This window comes from Megascapheus bottae, chromosome 5, assembly GCF_031878675.1.
Source record: "Megascapheus bottae isolate mThoBot1 chromosome 5, mThoBot2.hap1, whole genome shotgun sequence".
Lineage (NCBI taxonomy): Eukaryota > Metazoa > Chordata > Mammalia > Rodentia > Geomyidae > Megascapheus > Megascapheus bottae.
In genome coordinates, this window is record NC_143513.1 from 41805763 (window position 1) to 41829183 (window position 23421).

At 39.0% G+C, this 23421-nt stretch overlaps 2 protein-coding genes across 3 annotated transcripts in view; both read left to right on the forward strand.

Annotated features, from left to right (window-relative positions):
- The window catches only part of Prkar2b (protein kinase cAMP-dependent type II regulatory subunit beta), an 88886-nt gene extending 73444 nt beyond the window's left edge, over positions 1-15442 (forward strand). The window contains exons 6-11 of the mRNA XM_090332984.1: positions 1530-1683; positions 6505-6606; positions 8590-8664; positions 11666-11731; positions 12112-12250; positions 14985-15442. Of these exons, the coding sequence (XP_090189110.1) occupies positions 1530-1683; positions 6505-6606; positions 8590-8664; positions 11666-11731; positions 12112-12250; positions 14985-15118 (670 nt within the window). The 3' untranslated portion in view covers positions 15119-15442. The remainder of the gene's footprint in view (positions 1-1529; positions 1684-6504; positions 6607-8589; positions 8665-11665; positions 11732-12111; positions 12251-14984) is intronic.
- A 7522-nt stretch (positions 15443-22964) lies between these two features.
- The window catches only part of Hbp1 (HMG-box transcription factor 1), a 33256-nt gene continuing 32799 nt past the window's right edge, over positions 22965-23421 (forward strand). The window contains exon 1 of one of the 2 annotated variants that reach the window (XM_090332989.1): positions 22965-23040. In XM_090332989.1, coding sequence (XP_090189115.1) covers positions 23026-23040 — 15 coding nt within the window. In that variant the 5' untranslated portion in view covers positions 22965-23025. Of the gene's footprint in view, positions 23128-23421 lie in introns of both variants that reach the window. The other variant, XM_090332990.1, reaches the window with a different exon arrangement.

Here is a 23421-nt window from a genome sequence, read left to right on the forward strand (position 1 = left end):
TAATTGTAGGGGATAATGGGAACCAGATATGATACAGCATTACACTTTTTAGTGTGTATTTTTTTACTAAAAATCCATGCTAAATAAATAGTGTATATGATACAACATTACACTTTTTAAATGTGTATTTTTTTGCTAAAAATCCATGCTAAATAAACAGTGTCTTCTCTGTTGGTTAGATTCTATCCTTGATGAAATACTCAGGCACACAGAAGTGACTGGGTCTGGTTAAAGCTACCCAGATGGCCAGTGTGGAGCTCACCCCTTAGCCCAAGTCTCCTAGCATCCAAGTCAGGCTTTGTCTATGGGTACACACTGCCTGAGGCCTCCAGACATCTATATGAAAAGCAGTCCACACTATTCTAATAGACTTTAGACTGACAAAGTTTCAAGGAAACCATTTTTGTTACTTTGTGTATTAGCTTTGTGAACAAAATGACTTGTTTTATTCTATTCAGTGTGCTAAGGAAAAAAGCCATTTAAATGCAGAAATGTAAGTGTGTAAAACGGAAGAATTCAATCTGCACTTGAGAAATAATTATCCATTGGAGAAAGTCCAGATGGCAACCTGAAAAATAGTCCATCCATGAATTACATTAAAAGCCCACACTTTTCCACTTTATCCATGACTCTCTTGTGTCTGCAAGCTTCTGCTGTTTCTTTACCATTCCTAATCTCTAGCTAGTCCTTTTTTTGCTACGACCTCTTCTTTTTGTCTGATAGGTTTAGCTGTCAGAATTAAGGCAAGTACTCTTGTCTGTCCTCGTGGGTGCTTCAGCAACCAGTGCTCTCTAGGATGAAAGAAAGTGATATAAGCGCAAGGCCTGGGAAAGCTGGTGTACAGTCACATGCAGAGTCACTTTTGCCTAGAAGAAGAATCCCAATTAAAATATAAGTACAGAAAACTATAAAAAAAAAAAAGAACAGGGTCAGATATTCTTGGTCTAAAGTAGTGTTAGAGAGTAAAGTTTCTGTCTTTTGAGCCTAAAGATCTCTGTTGCAACAATTATTCAATTCTGTGCTTGTAGCTAACACCAATCACAGAAGATACATAAAGCAACAGGTTTATTTACTATTCCAGTAGAACTTCATTTACAGACGCAAGCAGCATGGAGTCCAATCCATGTCCTTAGTGAGATATCAAGAGTGGTGACTAACCAAGTAGTTCCAGCTTTATTCTCTTAAAAAGCCACTTTCTTTCTTCACACCAAGAAAACATATTCATTTTAGAAACATCGGCTCTGACATTACATGGTGAATATCCTGTCAGTCCCTCACTGTTCTTATTGTCTGAGATAAGTATAATTAGTGTATTCCTTCAGTGGACTTAGTCTTTGGTTGTAGCCTTGCATTATCATCCTTTATTTGACCTTAAATTGTAACAGGTTCGTTTCATTTTTCCCAGCAGAGCATGCAGATCTTACTAGCCAGCAGTGGAGAGAGAGAGCGGATCTACTCTGAAATAATGCTCCATTGTAATAAGATTTTGCTTGAATCTCTTTTGCCTCTATTTTCTTTGTGTCCAACAGAGGAACATTTGATATTTATGTGAAATGTGATGGCGTTGGAAGATGTGTTGGTAACTATGATAATCGTGGGAGTTTTGGAGAACTGGCCTTAATGTACAATACACCCAGAGCAGCTACAATCACAGCTACCTCTCCTGGTGCTCTGTGGGGTTTGGTGAGTATATGTTAATTTGTTCGGAATCTCATTGTTTTGTAAGAATCATTTTAACAATACACAGGTAGATAGCAAATTTAATCCTAATAGCTGGATTTCTTTGTAATCATCAGTCATCAGGGACTTTGTTAAGCAGCTGCTAGATAAATGGTGAACCACTGGTCTTGAAGACTTTGCTAAGTCAAATTTTCAAAGTCTTTCCTCCAGTCAAAAGCTTGGAATCACTTAGTCCTGACACTAGATCCAAAATGTTCTTTATCTACTCTTTAAAACCACATACGGGGGCCGGGAGTTTGGTCTAGTGGTAGAGTGCTTGCCTAGCATGCATGAAGACCCAGGTTCGATTCCTTGATACCACATACTTAGAAAAAGCCAGAAGTGGTGCTGAGGCTCAAGTGGTAGAGCTCTAGCCTTGAGAAAAATCCAAGGACAGGGCTCAGGCCCTGAGCTTAAGCCCAGGACTGGCAAAAACAAACAAACAAAAAAAAACCACATATGTAGGCAGTGTGCCGGTGGCTCACGCTTGTAATCCTAGCTATTTAGGAGGCTGAGATCTGAGGATTGTGATTCAAAGCCAACCCAGTCAGGAAAGTCTGTGAGACAGTTATTTCCAGTTAAGTACCCCAAAAAAGCAAAAAGATGAATTATGGCTCAAGAGGTAGAGTGCTATCCTTGAGTAAAAAGAAAACGCTTAGGAATAGTACCCAGGACCCGAATCCAAGCTGCAGGGCTACCACAAAACAAACAGAAGCCCCGCAAAACCTGCAGGGCTGTTTCTCAGGTAGTTGCGTGAAGTCAGTATTGTAATCTGATGAATAGCCCTCCTCCAAGCATGGACCTGTGGCAGTAGCATCTGTAATCCTGGGAACTGGTTAGAAACGCAAATTCTGGAGCCCCACTGCCTATGGATTCGAAATTATAGATGGGACCCAACAGTCTGTACTTGAGGAAGCCTCCAGGTGAGTCTGCATGCTAGAGTTGAAGAAACCACTAGAAACGGATTGTCTTAGTGGTATCAATTGATTGTTAGCAGCTTTATATTTAACACTGTGCATAGATCAAAGCTATTTGGTACTGGGCTTCTCACTTGACTGCATATCAGGATTACTTGCAGTATTTTTTTTAATCCTCTTGCTTAGATTCAATGTCAGACAATTTTATTAGAATCTCTGGAAGTGAGACCTAGGCATTAATATGAAAACCCAAAATCTGATAGGCTCCAAAATCCAAAACTTACTGACATGCCTCTACACCTGACCTTAGGTAACAAGTTATCTGTAATCAATACTGTCTAAAACTAAATTCATGTTGTAAATTTCATATTGTAATTCAATGTTATAAAACAATACATACTGTAATATATATATATATAATACTGTAGATGAGATGTACAGGATACATGTGAAACATAGATTTTGTGTCTAGATTGGGTTTCATCCCTCAGGTGGCTTATTATGTAAGTATAAATATTCCCCAATCTGAGAAAAAAAAAACCAACCTCAAATCCAAAACCACTTCTTGACTCAAGCTTTTCATATAGTGAATACTGTCTATACCTTTAAATAAATTTCTTAATGACAGCATCTTTTTTTGGCCAGTCCTGGGACTTTGCTCAAGGGTAGCACTTTACCACTTGAGCCACAGCACTACTTCCGGTTCTTTGTGTGTATGTGGTAGCGAGAAATCAAACCTAGGGCTTCGCACATGCTAGGCAAGCACTCTACCACTAGGCTACACTCACTCCAGGTCCCTAATGGTAGTGTTTCCACACAACTTAAAAGTTAGTTTGAAGAAAATGATTAAAGACATATGGCCAATAGTGGTGTAGAAGGAGGTTCTTTTCATATATCATAGCAGAATCAAAGTATCATGTGGTGCTAGGCCTTCTAATAGGCTATATTTTGGGGAGCAATTCTCAATTTCTATAAGCTTGCATATCTCCTGGGAATCTTGTAGACCCAAGGTGAAGCCTATGACCTGTTTTTCCCATAAGATCCTAGGAGCTGTCTGATATTTGCAGCACATATTGTTGAAAACAGCCTACCCTGTAGTTTTGGTGTCTGTTTCTTAGGTTATTTTTCCTAAATCATTTGGTAGAAGAAAAGTTGAATTGATTAGGAAGTTTAACTGTCTCATTTCTAAGTACTGTGGTGAACTCAGCATTTGACTCAGAAATGGATTGAGCTGATAAAAATATCTCTTGATCTGAGAAACAAGATGTTTTACATTTATTTCTTATTAGAACCAGGCAGTTATTTAAAATGTGATGAGTCACGTTTTTTAAGTAGTAGGGAAAAAATGGAATTGTTTTAGGTGGAAGGCAGCTCCTCCTCTGAAGTGTTTTAAGGACTCTCAAAGATCTGAACACCCAGACCAGCAAAGGAAATCCATATCTGAACAGACCTGGGTTCATAGAATGTGTTTACCTGGATAAATCTAGAATCTATCATGATCTGTACTGTTAAGCAAGGTATAACTTAACAATGTAGTCATCCCAGCCAGGATTAGAGTGTCACGAACTAAGGAAACCTCTTTCATACAAGATCACTTATTTTCAGATTGGCCTCATTGAGTACTGATAGTTTCTACCTTTGTGGAAACCTTTAGTTAGGTATTAAATGGCCCAGGATTTCCCAGTGTATATATACTTAAGCATCTAAGAAACAGTTACAGAGATTTTTGGTAGTCTGCACATGTTATTAAAGTTATAAAAGTGGGCTGTGTGTGATATCACTGTGGGGGTACATGTGTAAGTGCAGTAGCTTTTTTAAAACAGTAATACCAAGTAGAATAATGTTGTAGTATTTCAAACCTGTCTAACTAATCCCTTCTCAGGGAAAGTTGAGCAGTAATAAAAATTTTAAGGTCAACAGACTGGAGCTCTGCCATAGAAGTGCAGGTGTAAAGATAAGCAAATCCCAAGAGAAAAGTCCTTTATTTAATAATCTCACTCCATAAGTAACACTTGGTTACTGTTAGCTGTGAGAGATTAGCTGGTCTACGTGACTGAGCTCAAGATTCAGAGGGGATTATTGAAATAACTAGGATTAAAGCATTTGAAATTGGACTTTCTGGCTTTTGTTTTTTTACAGTTGGGGCAAAGAGGTAAGCCATCAGTAGAAAATTATTCTTGAGCGATAGAACTCATGTCCTATCATGAAGACTTGGGTCTTCTCTGTTTGCAGTCATCTCTGTCTTAGAATGATGTTGGTTCTCAAGCCTTGTATGTGTAAGAGTTGGGAGCGTTTTATTAAGTTGTAATAAATTGGGGAACAGGATGTTTCATTTCCTAATGTCCTAATCTGTTTAGATAGGACACAGACTACTGTGGAATGGGTGGCTTCCACAACAAAACGTTTGTTCTCCCAGTTCTGGAGGAAGGTGGGGAAGATGTGACAAAGGTAGGGGAGACGTGGGGAGGCCGGCAGAGGCTGCTTCATGGTGGGTAGATGGCCACCTCCCCACCCTGCCCCCACTACATGGAAGTGGCAGGGCAGCTCTCAAGAGTCTCTTTTCATAAGGGGACCAATCCTATTTGTGAGGACTCCACACTCAGACCTTAACACCTCCTGAAGGCCACATCTCAGTACTGTCAGCTTGGGGATTTGTTTTCAGCCTCAAATGAATTGGGGAGTGGGACGGCATTTGGCCTTGGTATTTTTACAACTTCATTGGATTTTTTTAATACATCATTAAAGTTGTTTTAAGATATTGACATAGTAGCTTTTAATTTTTTGCTTTTTTTCTACCGATCCTGGGGCTTGAACTTAGGGCTTGGGCACTATCCCTGAGGTTTGTTTTTTTGTTTGCTCAAGACCAGCACTCTACTTCTTGAGCCACAGTTTCAATTCCAGGTATTTGATGGTTGATTGGAGTTAAAAGTCTCATGGACTTTCCTGCCTGAGCTGGCTTTGAACTGCCATCCTCAGATCTCCACCTCTTGTGTTGCTAGGATCCCATGTGTAGCTAGGGTTACATGTGAGAGTCACTACTGCCCAGGCAAAGTAAATATTGTACGAGAATAATTTTTGAGCTCTTGTCCTTAGAAATTTCCCTACTTCTTCAGTTCACTTTTGTATCTTTTAGATCATTGCAATCTAAATAAGATTTTAAGCCTTAAATATTCTAAAGTCTGGAAGTAGACTTTATTCAAGAAAATATAGTTCCTCTGTGTCTTCACATGGTCAGAAGAAAATTCTGACATGATGTAGATATGAAAAAGAACCTATAGCACATAATTTTCAGCATGACTTTATGATTCTTATTCTTGTAGTGGTTTTCCTGTAGTTTTTACTTCAGTCTATCTTAGGAAACACATTATGACATTTATGTGCAAGTCTTAGTGTATGACTGAAATAAGCATTTAACAAAACAATATTACTATGAGGAATACATACCGGGGTTTTCTTTCCTACTTGATTTTTTTTTTTTTAATAGACATGTTGACCATGTCCTACATAACAAGCTTTGTAACCTTCTGGAGCTTCCATTCACAGTAAACCCAGGGCTGGCCTATATTTTTTAATGGTATGACAGCGCCTCCTTGTGGGTGCAGCTTCACATAGTGGTCAGATTTCTATTAGGAATAAAAATCAACTCCCCCCCCCCAAAAAAAAAATGGAAATATTTTATATGATTCTAGTTTTGTGCTTGAAAAAAGAAAAATCTGAAATGAGTTAAAATAAAACTATTAAGACGTTTTATCTTTTATTTCTAAATCTCCCATTATTCCTTGTACAAAGTAAAACTATTTTGCTCGGACTTCTTTTTCTCCCAGAGCCTGTATTTTAACAGTCTTCATCTTCGATTTTATGCCTTTAGGACAGGGTAACCTTCAGGAGAATAATCGTCAAAAACAATGCCAAAAAGAGAAAAATGTATGAAAGCTTTATTGAGTCACTGCCATTCCTTAAATCCTTGGAGGTAAGTACCTGTTTACACTTTATTCTGCCTTGAAAGCTTTTATGCTAGGAAGAGTTAGTTCTATAGAAAAGTTTCTTTAACCAATCCATCTGTATTTTCATGCTAAAAGAACAAATGGTGTTGTTGTGATAATAATTTTCATGTATTCCTATTACTTCACTATACATGCTTTTTTGTGTGTGGATTTTTAGACTTAAAACAATCATGGAATAAAAACAATCACAGAGATATCAGTGGAGCCACTAATTACATGTTACAGGGTGGAGTTACTCACATACCTAAACAGAATGTCCTCACTGTTTCATTTTTTCTTTTCTTTTCTTTCTTCTCTTTTCTTTTTCTTTTTTGCTTGGGAACCAGAGCTTGAACTCAGGGGCAGAGTGCTTTCCCTCCCCGCCCTCAAGTCTGACCCTGGAGATAAGAGCATAATTTTTTTTCCTGTTTGGGCTGTTTTTGAACTTACAATCCTAACTCTCCACCTTGTGAGTAGCTAGGATTACAGACAGAGCCACTGGCACCAGACTTAGTCTCCCTGTTTATTCCTTTCCTCTTTACATTTGTATCCCCAGCCTCTGACTGTACCTTTTCTCAAGCTACACTTTAACTTGGTAATTTGTCAAATTCTGTGTATAAATACTGTCTAAATGCTGGTACCTCCTACAATTGACATCACCCTCAACTGCTTATTGAAGGTCTCTTGTCACTTGTCGTAAACATTTCAAGCTTAACTCATGCCAAACCTCTTCTCATTTTTCTTTCCCATCTTAGTAGATGGCAGCACCATTGGTCCAGTGTTTCAGGCCAGAGACCTTGCAGTTGCCACTTACTTGGCTGTTTGCCCCACCCACTCCGACCTGCCCTTAACCTCCCCTGCTCTGTCTTCAAGACACATCCAGCCTTTGGTCTTTTCCCATTAACATCACCAGCATCACCTCCTGTCTGAGCTGTCATCACCTCTGCCTGACTTGTACCAGCTGCCAGCAGAATCCATTTGAAGTGTTGATTATGGCAGTCATATGTTTAAAATCCTTCTCACAGGTCTCAAGGCACAGCAGTGATGTGTGCCCCCATCCTGTACCCTCTTACCCCTTTTCCTATCTTCCACAGGGACCCTGCTCTGGTCACACAGCTTCCTGCTGTTTCGAAACTTCAAACTCGTGTGCTTTGCCATCTGCCTCAAATGTTCTCTTGAACCACTCCACACCTCATTCCTTCATTGCCTCCAGTGTTTAGCCCAGATGTCTTTTGAATTGAGACCAGCTGCTCAAGTTTTATCTTTGAAGGAATAAACTTTTGAGAGTTGTTAGCCTAAAAATCCAGCTTTGCCTGTCATAACTTAATTGTTAGACCCAGTGTTTTTCTAGTCTTATACATGAAATATGTTGAGAGTAATTAGAGAGCAGCACACTATGTGCCTACCAAAAAAAAGTCTTATAAAGTGGTAAATGTCAACAAAGTAGTGTTTTTCCTTTCTAATGCCCCTGTTGGGTTGTGTGTTTAGGCCTGGTATGGTTTTGGCATCTTTACAGAATGCATGTTAGACAGCTGATCTTCTCCAGCAATGCTCTCTCTTTAAATAGAAATAGCTCAGGGGTGGAAACCCAAGAAACGTAACCCTTCTATTAATTACAATAAAAAATATATGGGGAAAAAAAGACAGAAAGCAAGCCAGGAAGGGACGATGGCAAACTGGAGACCATGTGCTCCAGCTAAAGAAACAGCTGCTGTTCACCACAGCTTTGTTGTTGCCATGTGGAAATATGTGCTGGGTTGCTGAATTGTCTTATACTTTGAGGGAGGCTGGGCAGACAAATTGTTTTACTCCAAAAAGGCTAACAGTCAATTAATGCAGCAATCACACTTAGAGCCCACATACTGCTTAATTTTCTTTAGTCCATAGGCTACCACTGTTGATCTACAAAATAGGTAGATTACCTAGTTAGTCCATTTCTTCTGAATAATCTTTAGTTTTTTTTCTTGTAGGTTTCTGAACGTCTGAAAGTAGTAGATGTGATAGGCACCAAAGTTTACAATGATGGAGAACAAATCATTGCTCAGGTATTTGTAAATGTAATTCAACTAAGGGTTGTATCCCAAAAGGGCTTTACACATGTATAAATCTCGGTAAATTAGGTTTCTAGAGTTAGTATGCAGCAATGAATTAACTGAATTAATTACTCTATCTGATGACCCATTAAAGTGGTTTGCGCATATAATCCTAATCCCTCTATTGGCTTTCTGCATCTTTTTATAATGTAGAACATGAGATTCACATTTACATACTAAGTACTTCTAAGTGTCTATTATAAGAGGAAATAAGTGACTGCTCCATGAGGAAACCTGCAAGGCTGCTTCTAGACAACATCCACCAGAAGAGACACAGTGCCCCCTATCCTGTATGGCTTCTGAGCATGAAGTGTGCTCACTAAGCATGTACTTGAAACCCTGCTGCTGTTGAAACCCTGCTGCTTTTCTAAGATCCCCATTGGAACCAAGGGTGTTACATGCCTCTGTGATCCAAAGGGACGCTAATGTTAGCTTTCTGAAGACAGTTGGGATTCACAGGTACTAAGCAGGAGATTTTTGAAGCACCAAGTATAAAATGAACTTCTCATAGATCATGTAGTTTTTATATTATAACATTACATTTATCTGTGAAATGAGACTCAAGATGTGTGGCAGTGAGGAAAAACATTATGGTCTGAAAGGCAAATAAATAAGTCTCTCAACCAGCCATGTCTGTATGTGCGTCTGTGTTTCTGCTATAGATATGGATTAAAGTAGTCAGGTTAGGAAGAACAGGCTACGGTTCTAGAATAGGAACCCATATAGTCAAATATAGAGCACTTATGTTCGTTTATTGTGGTGTTGGGTCTGACCCTGAGGTCTCATGCATGCTCCGTGTGTGTGCTACCACAGTTACCCCCTAGCCTATTAAAATGCTGTTTATGTAAAACCTTTTCATTTGGAAACACAGATGGAAGAGAAGTTGCAAAAACAGTACTGAGTGTTCCCATACACTCGTCACCCAGTTCTCCAGTGAGTCTTGCATCATTATTGTACAATACCAAAACCAGGACATTGACTTTGGCACAGCCCACAGACTTGATTCAGATGTCATCAGTTTTACTGACAGTGGGAGCATGTTTACATCACAGCCAATAGACCTATTATGACTAAAAACACTTGGAAATCCAGTATGAAGCTTTATAAAAACTTTAGATAGAGAACTGGATGCCAGTTGCTAACACCTGTAATCCTAGTTACTCAGAAGTGTGAGATCTGAGAATTGTGATTCGAAGCCAGCCAGGGCAGAAAAGTCACCATGAGACTCTTACCTTCAATTAACCACTCAAAAACTGGAACCCGGGCTGTGGCTCAAAGTAGTAGAGGACTAGCCTTGAGGAAAAGCTCAGGGACAGCACCCAGACCTGACAAAAGCCCCACAACTGACCAAAAAAATAAAAGAGGGCCGGGAGTTTGGCCTAGTGGTAGAGTGCTTGCCTAGCATGCACGAATACCCGGGTTCAATTCCTCGGTACCACATACATAGAAAAAGCTGGAAGTGGTGCTGAGGCTCAACTGATAGAGCTCGAGCCTTGAGAAAGTCCAAGGACAGTGCTCAGGCCCTGAGCCCAATACTGGCAAAATAAATAAATAAATAAGTAAATAAGCAAATAAATAAATAAATGAGGAGGAAGCTGAGGGTATAGCTATGATGCAATGTGTTCAACATTCATGAGACCCTAGCATTGAAAAAAAGATGTGCTGTAATTAATAGTTTATTAAAGGTACTTGTATAGTACCTTTATATAGTTGGTTAGTATCTTTTTATAGTTCATTAATACCTTTGTATGTATAGTATCTTTGCATATATATATACAAATATATGTCATTAGTTTTAAGTGTTTGCAAACATATGTACTAAATTATAGAAATCTAAACCAGGCACAGTGGCTCATGCCTATAATCCTAGCTACTCAAGAGGCTGAGATCTGAGGATTGGGGTTCAAAGCCAGCCCCAGCACTAAAAACCATGAGACTCTTATCTCTAATTAACCACTAGAAAACTGGAAGGGGCATTGAGGCTCAAGGGATAGGGCAATAGCTCTATTGCCCAGGCCCAGACTCCAAGCCCCATAAGCCCCCCCCCCAAAAAAATTACAGAAATCTAAAGTCATTGTTTTTCTTATGATACAATCTGTAAGGTTTTTTGTTTGTTTGTTTATTTCATTTTTTACCATACTGATGGATCAGATCCAAAGCCTGAGCAGACTAATTGTGATATAATCTGATGCTAATTTTTATTTATACTAGAGTTTTGAAATACCTGTTTTTCCAGAGCCACCCACAGAGCCCAAGACAGGTTAAAAACCTATTGTCTCGCATAGCATAGTACTTAAATTTGTTCTCTTCTTTAAAGAATCACTTGAAAGCAAGGCAGAATTTTTGCAAAGTAAAAACTAGAAGAAATGGCTATATGTTTAGAAATGGCACCACTCTTTGGGGTTATAGAAGTCTTTTCAAAGACTGTCAATGGATAGTTAATATTCTGGCACTTCGGAGTTTGGTCCTTAACTATAGCAGAAACTTCAAGGCCCACATCTATACTATTTAACGTTGCAGACTTCAAGGCTACATCTAAACCTCTTAATGTTCCCAACTGGAAGCTTTCAGCTCTTTTGAGTTCATGATTACCATAGGTTACCATTCCAGTGTTTTAGGGGGGACATAGCAGGGCTCGGGGTCAAGGGATATACTTCTGCTAACAGGGAATAGGGTTGTTGCCAGTTCTAACTACATAGGCTGTTACCTGGCCCAAAATGTCAGGGATGTTCTTTTCCTAATGTTATTTGCCATATTATCTTAGCTTTTAGCAGACACATTGTGATAAAGATTATATTATTTCAAATGCCATACAAATGGAACTGTTGGTAATACTGACCTCTTAGCCTTTTCACCTGGGTATCACTTTTCAGGCTGATTTCAAGAACATGTTTTCCGGATTGCATTTTCACCATTGTTTTTTTTTGTTGTTTCGTATTTTTTTTTCTCATAGGGAGATCTGGCTGATTCTTTTTTTATTGTAGAATCTGGAGAAGTGAAAATTACTATGAAAAGAAAGGTAAGTATTCTTAAGTCCACATAATATCTGCAAACAACAAAATGGGTTTTCTTTCTGTTGTTTAGACTAAGCTTAACTTCTCTTTTCATAAGCTGAGTAAAACCTACTGTTTTTAGGCTGAGCACATATCTATAATCCTAGGTACTCAGGAAAATCAGATCTGAGGATCATGGTTGAAAGCCAGCCCTGGCAGACAAGTCCATGAGATTCTTATCTGAAATTAACCAGTAAAAAGATTGAACTAGATGTGTGGTTCAAGTGATAAGACCAAAAAACAATGGAGTAAGAGCACAGAAATGTAAGACCATGTTTTCAAGCTGCAGTATCTACACACACACCCCAAAATACAAAAACCCTAATATTTTTACTTACCTCATCAGGGTAAATCAGAAGTAGAAGAGAATGGTGCGGTAGAAATCGCTCGATGTTCTCGGGGACAGTACTTTGGAGAGCTTGCCCTGGTAACAAACAAACCCCGAGCAGCGTCTGCACACGCCATTGGGACTGTGAAATGCTTAGGTAGGGATTCATCGGTGGTCATTGGAATTGTGATGCCTTCATTTTTATGTGCTCCTATTGTACAGGTCATTTTTCTTATGTTCACAAGTACCATGGTCCTCCACAAAGTAGACTCAGGTTGGGACTCCTGACATTATATCACTTTATAAGAACTGTTTTTCTTTAAGAAGTTTTCTATTCATTTTATTTTGTATGTGTATGCATGCTTTTAATAACTGAAGTAAGAATTACCAATTTTCCATCTAAAATGTCAACTAAATAACATGTGCTATGTTCCGCAAAGGACAGGATTAAGGTAATATTTTTTCTTTTAATAAAATTCATTCATAAACACTGAAGCAAAATTGGAGGTCTGTGAGAATACACATGGGCAAGCACCAAGACCCCAAATCCAGCATGGTCAACTGTCTTTGCTGTTCAGCTGTTCATTACTTTCCTTTGCCAAAAGAGCTTGGTAGAAGTGCTATTTTCAGCCGGAAGACACCTTTATGTAAATAAAAAAGATTTTATGTCTGATAAATCATTTACCTTGGTAATGAAAAATATAATTCAGCAAATGGCCATATGGCGTTTTCAATAAAACAGATCCCGTAGTAATTAGCCTCTCGAGGTGCTTCACTCGTAATTCAACAAGATTAACTTAGTTTCATTGTTCTGACAATTTGCAAAGATCCTCAGAATTAACTTCTCAGAGTGACTACTTTCTAAAAGGTTTTAAATAAGTATAATACACTGAGTGAAGACTTAGGGACTGAAAGGCAATTTTCCCTTACTAGAGCTATTAAGAATAACAGTGATGAAAGTGAAATTACTATAATTTTATTCATATACTTTTTTTGCCAGTCCTGGGCTTGAATTTAGGGTCTGAACACTGTCCTTAGACTTTCTCAAGGGTAGAGCTTTACCTCTTGAGCCACAGCACCACTTCTGGCTTTTTTCTATGTATGTGGTACTGAGGAATCCAACCCCAGTCTTCATGCATGCTAGGCAAGCACCCTACCACTAAGCTAAAATCCCGGCCCATATACTTATTTTTTTTAAATTGAGGAATATAAAACTAACACTTGCTCATACAATGACCACCATTTTATAATTGCTACTGTAATTTGTTTTTATTTGTATAGATTTTTTTGTTTTTTAAAATAATTGAGGGACCGGGAGCATGGCCTAGTAATAGAGTGCTTGCCTATCATGCGTGAAGATCTGGATTCAATTCCTCAGTACCACATACACAGAATAAAAACCAGAAGCGGTGCTATGGCCCAAGGGGCAGAATGCTAGCCTAGAGGAATGCCCAAGGACAGTGCTCAGGTGAAAAAACAAACAAAAAAAAGAATTGTAAGCCAGGTGCCAGTGGCTCATAATGTATCTACTCAGAAGCCTGATATTGGGCAGGAAAGCTTGTGAGACTCTATCTCCAATTAACTGCCAAGAAGTAGACCACTAACTAGCCTTGAGCAAAAAAGCTAATGGATAGCAACTAAGCCCTGAGTTCAACCCCTAGACTGACACCAATAAAAAAACAAACAAACAAACAACAAAAAAAAACCCTATAGAAATGACCTTTCCACAGATAAGGGTTTCCTTAAAATGGACTTCAAAACAGGTTTTCTGTTAATTTTTGATATGCAGTTTGTACTGATTTACATACTACTGGCAGGATAAGATTATACATTCACCTCATCCTTATAAAATACTTTCTGTAAATTTGATAGGCAAAAAGGATTTTAATGTAGTCTATGAAACACGGTATATAGTTTGTTTTATAAATTGTTTAAAAATGCACAGGACAGGTGAGCAAAGTGATAACTATCATGTGTTTACAAAAGTGGAAAAAAGCAGTGCATTGAATGCCATTTTGAATTGCACAGAAAGTAGAATTGAGAGTAAATTTTATGAAAATTTAACTCTAGAATTGGAAACATTCCTTTGCTACTTTGGGGGATGGGGGTTATATTACTAGCAACTCAAAATTATTTTTTTTTTGGTGATGGTCCTGGAGCTTGAACTCAGAGCCCTAGGCCCTGTCCCAGAGCTTTTGTGATCAAGACTGGTGCCACAGCATCATTTCTAGCTTTTCTGGTAGTTAACTGGAGATGAGTCACACAGACTTTCCTTCCCAGCCTAGCTTTGAATTGTGATCCTCACATCTCAGCCTCCTGAGTAGCTAGGTCTATAGGCATGAGCCACTGGCACCTAGCCAAAATTTATTTTTAAAATTTTCAAGACCTCGGGGCTGGGAGTTTGGCCTAGTGGTAGGATGCTTGCCTAGCATGCACGAAAACCCGGGTTTGATTCCTCAGTACCCCACATACACAGCAAAAAGTGGGAAGTGGTGCTGAGGCTCAAGTGGTAGAGTGCTAGCCTTGAGAAAGTCCAAGGACAGTGCTCAAGCCCTGAGCTCAAGCCCAGGACTGGCAAAAAAAAAAAAAAAAGTTTCAAGACTTTTCTGTGACAGCCCCGTCACCCCCCATCCTGGTGTCAGCTTTCCTGCCACCTTGTCTTTTCTTACCATCTGCCAAAGGACCTGAGAGTGGTTGAAAATGGCCCTGTACATTTCTTTTTTGAAGTAGAACATTAATCTTCATGCTTTTTTTTATTTTTTTACAATATTTACAACTAAAAATAATCTTGCATTGCTGATGTGCCACAATTGCAATATGATAATGGATGATGATTTAGCTTTTACAGTTGCAAAGAATATTATTTTAAATTTATTCCTTCCTTATCATAGCCATGGATGTGCAAGCATTTGAAAGGCTTTTGGGACCTTGCATGGAAATTATGAAAAGGAACATCGCCACCTATGAAGAGCAGTTAGTTGCTTTGTTTGGAACAAACATGGATATTGTTGAACCCACTGCATGAAGCAAAAGTTTGAAGCAAGAAGACCTATAGTGAAAAATTAACACAGTAGTGGTTAGTCCACTGAGGATGTGTTTGTGTAGATGCCAAGCATTTTCTGTGATTTCAGGTTTTTCCTTTTTTTACATTTACAATGTATCTGTAAACAGTAGTGATTTAATAATCAATAGGCTTTCACATCACTTTCTAATAAGTAGTTCATAAAAATCAACATATTGATAAATGACTTTCTACTCCACACCATTTGACTGAAAGTTTTATTTCAATGACTGTACTATATTGAAAGCAGTGCTGTTTAAGAAAATTAAAAGACATTACTATAAGCGATATGTGTTTGAGTTACTCAAGTTGATATCCCATTCATGACTGTGCCCATGTCAGAGGGAACTTGGTAATGACTCATGCTACCCAGCATGGCATCACCTTCTTTTTATAACTCATTATGTATAGCCGAATTTCAATCATTCTCATTTTGAAGTTTTTCTGGCTTGATAAGTTATGTGTTGGCCTTGGTCTGTTTGAAATGGTATGAAACATATGCAATTTACAATTTTTTTATATTTTTGCTATAAAGTACATTTTGACTTCTTTGGCATAATGGCACTCCAGTAGTTTTAAGGACTGGCAATTTAGTTATAATAGGGGGAAAAAGATGAAAGAGCATTAATGCACTTTTTCTTATCCAGTGTATATCTGTTTCTTTTCTTCATTCTGTATCCCCCATATCTTGATTTGGACAATGTCACAGCCTTCTCTTGTTAAATCTGACATTTTCTCATCTTCTAAAAGGCCTATACTTAACATATTTTGGATTCGTTTATCTTTATGCCCATAGATATTTCTGTGTTCTTCACCAGGCCTAAGTGGTACTATCTTTGGCATACATGTGCCCATGGCTTTCTGTTCTCTGGCTGCCAACTTCAATATCACTCATGGGCAGCCCATGAGATTTTGTTTGCCTTTTATCTCATGAAAACTTGTCTACAGTAGTAGAAATTTTTATAAGCTATGTATATTGATAAAAGGAAATGCTGTTATTCCACACACACCATAAGTACAGAAAACTCAAAATATTAATTTGCATTTGACTGCGTCTATATATACTTATTTTGCCAAATAAAATTGGATTTTACTTTTATCCAACCAAAGCAATATACATGATTTTAGACCCTGTGACCAAATGTCTAGAGACATTAATTCTACCCATTCCTTTAAATGAGTAATTTCATTAAAGGAAACATGTCTCAGATATATTTAACATACACATTTATATGGGAAAATTAATCTGTGGCTCTTTTGGCCTTATTAGAGAATGTTTATGGACTCCTACATGAAAACATGGTTAGAATGTTAATTGGATAATGTATATACAAGTTAATGTGCACTGTAACTTCAGCCACATTTTAGGGTATTAACATTTTTACAAAATCTATTAGTAGTAAAAAAGAGGTCTATATGAAGTTGACTTGTTTTCTATTTTACATTTTATTTGAAAAGCCATGTCTGTTTAGGGAAAAAAAAAACCCTCCAAATTCCTAGTTCAATTTATATTGTTTATTCAGTTATTTTGTTGCATAAGCTGATGGTTAACTATCCATGGAACAGTAAAAACATGCCTGTTTAATAAAGAACTCTGGCCAAGGCTGTAAATATGTTATGTTATTTTCAGTATTGTTGGTTATATTTAAAATTTCCTTATAATAAAGCACACTTTTATAGTAAAACACTGAATCTGTTTTTAATCTTTTCCCCTACTAATATGACTTAGATAGTATTCAAATGTAATCAAGAGTATGATGAGATAATAATCCCCACAATATAATGGTGAAGATTTTACACAGAAATGGATTTGTCTATTAAGATTTCTGTTGGGGACTAGGAGTTTGGCTTAGTGGTAGAGTGCTTGCCTAGCTAGCATGCATGAAGATCCGGATTTGATTCCTTGGTGCCACACACGTAGAAAAAACCAGAAGTGGTGCTGTGGCTCAAGTGGTAGAGCTCTAGCGTTGAGAAAGCCCAAGGACAATGCTCAGGCCCTGAGTTCAAGCCCCAGGACTGGCAAAAAAAAGAAGAAAAGATTTCTGTTGGTTACATGTGAGAGAACTCATGTATGTTGCAGATTAATTTGACCATTTAGAATAACCAAATAAACCTGTCTAAGGAGTGTAGAATTAAAGTAGGTTACAAGTCCATACTATTTGGGATTACCTTTTTTTTTTTTTTTGCCCGCTTGACCTTGGCCTCCTGCTTGCTCAGCTTGCTTACTGGGCTGGGCTGGTACTCTACCACTTAAGATACACCTCATCCTGGCTTTGTAGTTATTTGGAGATTGAGTGAGTCCAGGCAAGAATGTCTATAAGACTCTTGTCTCCAATTAACAACCCAAAAGCCAGAAGTGGGATGGAAGACCTCTAATGGTAGAGCTCCAGCATTGAGGGGAAAAGCTAAAGAACCCTGTCCAGGTCCTGAGTTCAAGCCCCAGTCACTCCTCAAGGTGCTCCCACCCCCAAAAAAATATTGCAGCCAGTCACCTACCTACTCAGAAGTCTGAGATCTGATGATAGCAGTTCAAAGCCAGCCTGAACAGATACATCTTTCATCTCCCAATAATGAGCAAAAAGCCAGAAGTAGAAGTAGGGCTCATCTGGGCAAAGAATGCCTGCCTCGCACACTTGGGGCCCTGAGTTCAAACTCTAGTACCTCCAAAAAGAAAAAGTGCAACATTCTTCCCCTTTTCAAAGAATCTTTGAAAATACAAATATCATTTTTTACTTTCTGAAGGAAATTTATATTACAAGGATTAAAAGACCTTTAATATTCTTAAACCAATGTGTAGATTTTAGAGCTATTACATCTGGATAAAATTAAAGCTTTATAAAAGAGGGAATTGCTCTATCAAAATAAAATGTTAACCCAGGGAGGAAACAGAATTGTGGCTTTTGAAGTTAAAACTAGTAAGAGTTATAGCCTCATGTTGGATATCACTGTTTCAACAACCACCAAAAAAAGGAGTTGAGGTAAAACTTCCAAATACTTTTAAGGCAGCAATAGTGGTTGTGTAACAAAAGCATATATAGCTGTTCATCTTCACATATTTAGGAATTGTGAAAATGTCAGCTATAAACTGGTTATATACAGAGAAGATTTGTGTGCTCAACAAAAATCATGATAGTATAAATCGGTTCAATTTTGTATGCCAAGGATAATCCATGAATTCATCAAAATTGTTTACGTTGTGAGTTGCTGGGAATTAAGATCTCTTGGTTTCTGGTCAAATTCTTGAAATATTTTCCAGCTAATATTATTAGCCTACTACAAAACAAATTTGTATGTTTCTGAAGCAGAGCAAGACAATCTTGAGGGAACTTTATTAAACAGATGTGAGTCTGACTTTGCATACAATAAATCTAAATATAAAATGACATTGAAAATTCATAAGTATATGTTATCTGTAATAGGAAGATTTAAAGTTGCATGACATGGAATTATCTATAAAAATAAAATGCTGCCTACATAGAAAGTTGTTTTCTTGATATTGATATTCAGACTTTGCCATTTTCCTAAATATAAAAAGCAATACTACCATATACTGATGACTCATGCTTGTAATACTAGATCTCAGGAAGTTAAGATTTGAGAATCATAATCTGAGGCCAGCCTGGGCAGAAAAGTCCATGACAGGCCAGGAATTTGGCATTGTGGTAAAGTGCTTGCCTAGTATGCATGAAAACTTAGGTTCCATTCCTTAGTACCACATACATAGAAAAAAGCCAGAGGTGGTGCTGTGGCTCAAGTGGTAGAGCCTCTAGCATTGAGAAAGCCAAAGGACAGTGCTCAGGCCCTGAGTTCAGTCCCCAGGACTGGCCAAAAAAAAAAAAAAAATCCATGACACTCATCTAATTAACCACCAAGAAGCCAGCACAGCAAGCTTACTACTTAAAGTTGAACCCATCCCTTTCCATCCCCCCTCCAGCCTCCTAATATTTCCTATTTCAATTATATTGGTATACCCTAGTTACACCAGAAGTCCATCAATCATTCTTGACTCCTTCCTGTTTGAACCATTGATTCTTCTTCCTAATGTGAATAGTGTTAAGACACCTACCTAGCACTTAAGATCTTGCTTTAATGGTCATCTAAGCAAAAATGTAAACCTTAAGTTGTAAAAACAAGGGATATACACCACTGCTCAGTTCTGAACTGACACTCATTAGTTCTCAAGCATTTTATTATAGCTTGAGTTTATCTGAATACTTTTAATTATAAAATTGATTTTCAAGTATAGTAAGCTATATTGGAAGAGATCTGTAAGAGTATAAATTATCTACCAAGAGACTAAAACATTTGAGCACTACTGTTTTACATTACATATTACACATACTCCTTTTATCAATTGAAATTTTGCACAGTGTGTGTGTGTGTGTGTGTGTGTGTGTGTCCTAGGGCTTGAACACAGGACCTGGGATTCCCTAAGATTCTTTTTTTCCAAGACTAGAATGCTGCTACTTGAGTCATAGCTCCTCTGCAAGCATTTAGGTGGTTGTGTGGAGATAAGAGTCTCGTAGACTTTTCTACCCAGATGGGCTTCAAACTACAATCCTCAGAACTCAACCTTGGACTGGGCAGAAAATCTATGAGATTTTATGCATGTATGTACATATTGTATCCATCACACTAGTCAATCACACTAATCAAGTAGTAGTACTGAACTGACTGGGGTGGACAAAATGGCTTGCACCTGTAATCCCAGCTATTCAGAAGGTAGAGCTCATGAGGGTCAAGGTTAGAGGCCAGGCTGGGTAACAAGTTAGTGAGGCCTCATTTCAATCAACAATCCAGGCATAGTAGTATGCACACCTATGAGCCCACATACCCAGGAGACCTAAGTAAGAGGATCACTGTTCAAGACAGCCTAGGAAAGAAAAACATGAGACTCTACTCAAAAAATAAGTAAAACAATAAAAACTAGATGTGTGGCTCAAGTAGTAGAATGCCTGCCTTATAACCCTGAGTTTAAACTCCAGTACTACCAGAAAAAGGAAGAGGAAGAAGAGGAGGAAGAGGAGGAGGAGGAAGAGGAAGAGAAGGAGAACATGGCAATAAAAAGAGGAAAAACTTATTTGGCTATTTGGTGCATGTTTTGATTTCAACATTTTGGAAGGTTGAGGCAGGAAGATGGATCTACCTAGAGCTATACTGTCTCAAAAGAACAGAAAAAGGAAACAAAAGCTTGAAATGGACTTTGTCATGTAATTTTATTAGGGAAACAGCTAAAGGATAAAAATTTTATATATTTATTTTAGTCAGGATACAACTTACATATATAAAAATTCCAAGGGCTTACTGGATTTGTACTTAAGATTTCTGTGTTGGATTTCAGGTTGGCTGTTTTTGTTAGTTACTTAAGGAATTAATGATATACATATAAGGTACTAATGGGGTCACTTAGCTTCCAGCAAAGTAGGTGGCTGGACAGATTATTCACTAAAATGTGTGGGGAATTCTAACAGTCCTAATAAGCATATTTATCTAGTTGTGATTAACCTACCTGAATTTAATTTGTATTTCAACCATTGGGCATAAATAAGATACAATATGCAAAAACTTTTTGTATTGGAGCTTGAGGTCAGGGCCTATTCTTGTACTCTACCCAATAAATATTTTGAATGAAAAGAAAAACAGTGCTATTAAAAGACAAATTATTATTTATAGAACATACAGTATCTGTGTCTAAAGTTGTAATTTTCCAATTCTGAGGGTCTCTAATAAAAATTTTACCACTAAAACTATAGATTAAAACTTTCAAATACTTTTTACATTATTTGGCTGAAAATAAATCTCATCATTTGCATACTTAGGAGACGTCTGTCTCTCAAGCTATTGAGAGATTTGGGGGAAGGAAACCTTTTCTATTTCTGAAAGAAGTTAGATATAAATTTCTGGATCTTAAAGGTTAAGTGCAGTCCATGAATTATTTTTTTTTCTTGTCAAGAAGTTAAATGTTTACAAAAAGTTAAAGTATGGACTATGAAGACTCAGTATATAAAAAAGGAAATACAATAAGTATATATGCGAAAATAAACATGCAATCATTCTTTTGGGGGTGTTTTTAAACTAAAATATTTTATCCTTGGAAATATTAAGTAGTTTGTTAGGACTCGAGTTATTTTTGGTTTAGATTTTTATTCTTTATCCTTTTTTGAGTTATTTTGAGAAACAAAATGTTTGATTGCTACTTGTGAGTGGGCACAAGAAGGTTAAACCTTTCCTCACACTAGGGAGGAAGAACTAGTTTACCGGTAAACTTTAACTAAAGGGATTCCAATGGAGAATCCCTAAAGGAATATGAACTCCTGTTTCAACATATGGAGGTTATTTTGGAATTCCTGATTTTTGTTATCTGGCTTTCATGTAACTTAAAAATTCAAAAACGCAGGCGAGTTTTTTTTTTTTAAAGAAATTAAGTAGCTATGATTTGAAACTCTTTCCAAAAGTGAACTTTAGAGAATTTTTACCAGTAAGTTTTCCATCATCCCAACGCTAAGCACGCAACTAATGAACATAAACATAAACGTAATGCATATCTTAAATGATTAAACACTTTAAGGCGGGGCTTAATTATGCCTTTATAATGTGAATCATATATATATATGTAAACAATTACAGACCCGGCGCACCCAGCGGTGAACAGGCTCGTTGGAAGAGAAGGTCACAGCCAGAGCAGCCGCCCTCCTCTTCCGGTGAGTCAGAGCCCTGGGACCTGGAGGAGGACTCCCAGGAAAGACAGCTTGCTCTCTTTCGGAAATCAAGGGGAAGAGAAAAACTTCCAGAGACACTGTATCACAGAGATTTCACAAGTGAAACCAGTGCTAAGTCAGACATTATACCCTTCCATGAAACGTTAACAATCAAGTAGGTCAGCACGGGAAACGCCGCCTTGACAAGCAATTTCAAAGGAATAGTTCATCCTTCACGCCCCTGAACAAGCGCTGTAGTTTTTAACTTGCGTGGCTTTCATGCTCAGGCCTCAAAGCGCCTGGCTCGGGACCGACAACAGATCCTGGAGGACCTGAACAGAGCGGACAAAGAAATCTTCCGCAGAGGCCTCCTCGGGGATTGTGAGGCTTTAACCTCCTTTAAAGGAATCCAGTATTTTTCTACGGGGCGGGGAAGGGAACCATCGCCTGCACGACCCACATCGTGCCTCCTGACCACGATTTCGGAGTGACCCGGTCCCTCTCGGGCCACCCGGGCTTCCGCCTGTACAGTCATCTCCTTCCCCCTCGCTCTAAAACAATACCTTGGCTTCCTGCCAAACTCTGAGCAGCCAAAGGCTCCGGCTGTTCACAGCCAGGGAATGGGTGCCGTTAAGAGGTGGGGGCTGCTCCTCAGGGGTCAGCTGGGCCCAGAGGAAAAGAAGGGGCCCAAGCTTTAAAACACTCCCTTCCTCCGCCCCCTCCCTTTTGTCCCAGACACCAAAACAAACGAGCTGATACACGTGTCCCTATGACTCTTGTTTACTATCAAGTCTGTGTCGTGCAGGCGCTTCTGGGAGATAGAGTCCATCCGGTTCCGTCTTGCCGGTAGTTCTCTCGTCCTGGGAGCAAGACTGAAACTACCAACCCACAATCCAATTCGCGGCCAAAGTTTGGCACGAGTCCCCAGAGTCTCCTCAACAGTCCAATCCGAAGCACTCACTCTGGTGATTGACACATCACCTTCTCCAGTAAACACAACACAAAAGTCAATACATACCCGCCCACCGAGAAGGGCCACGGTATCCTCCAATGAGAAAGTGGAACGATTAAAAGACAGGACCACAAGCCAATGAGAGAACGAAAAAGCTAGAGAACGGCTCAGCCCCCGGGGTGTTGAGGGGAGGGGGAAGACGAAGCTTGAAAGACTTGGTAATGGCGACGGGTTTGGTAAGTAGGAAAGTTTCGGTTGAGGAGTAAGAGCTGCGACAGAAGTAGTAACGCGTGTCGTGGAGGCCGGCGCTAGCCAGAAAAAGGGTAGGCGAGTTGCTAGTGGTGTTGTCGTGCCCGGGCGGCCCGCGCCGGGGCTGCGCGCCCTCGGCGGCGGTTTGTTGTCTTTTACTTCGGAAGGGGTGGGGGTGGGGAAGGGAGGGGCTGGGGCCCGCGGGGATCCGGCCTCCGGCCGCGCTCGGTCCGCGCCGCGCTCCTCCGCCGGCCGCCCGCCAGGCGGAGGCCGACAAACTCCAGATTCCGGCCCGCGGGCAGCCCCCTGGGCCCGCGTCCCTCGCGAGCTCACTTGGGCTTCGCGGCGGCGGCGGCGCTCGGGGTCTC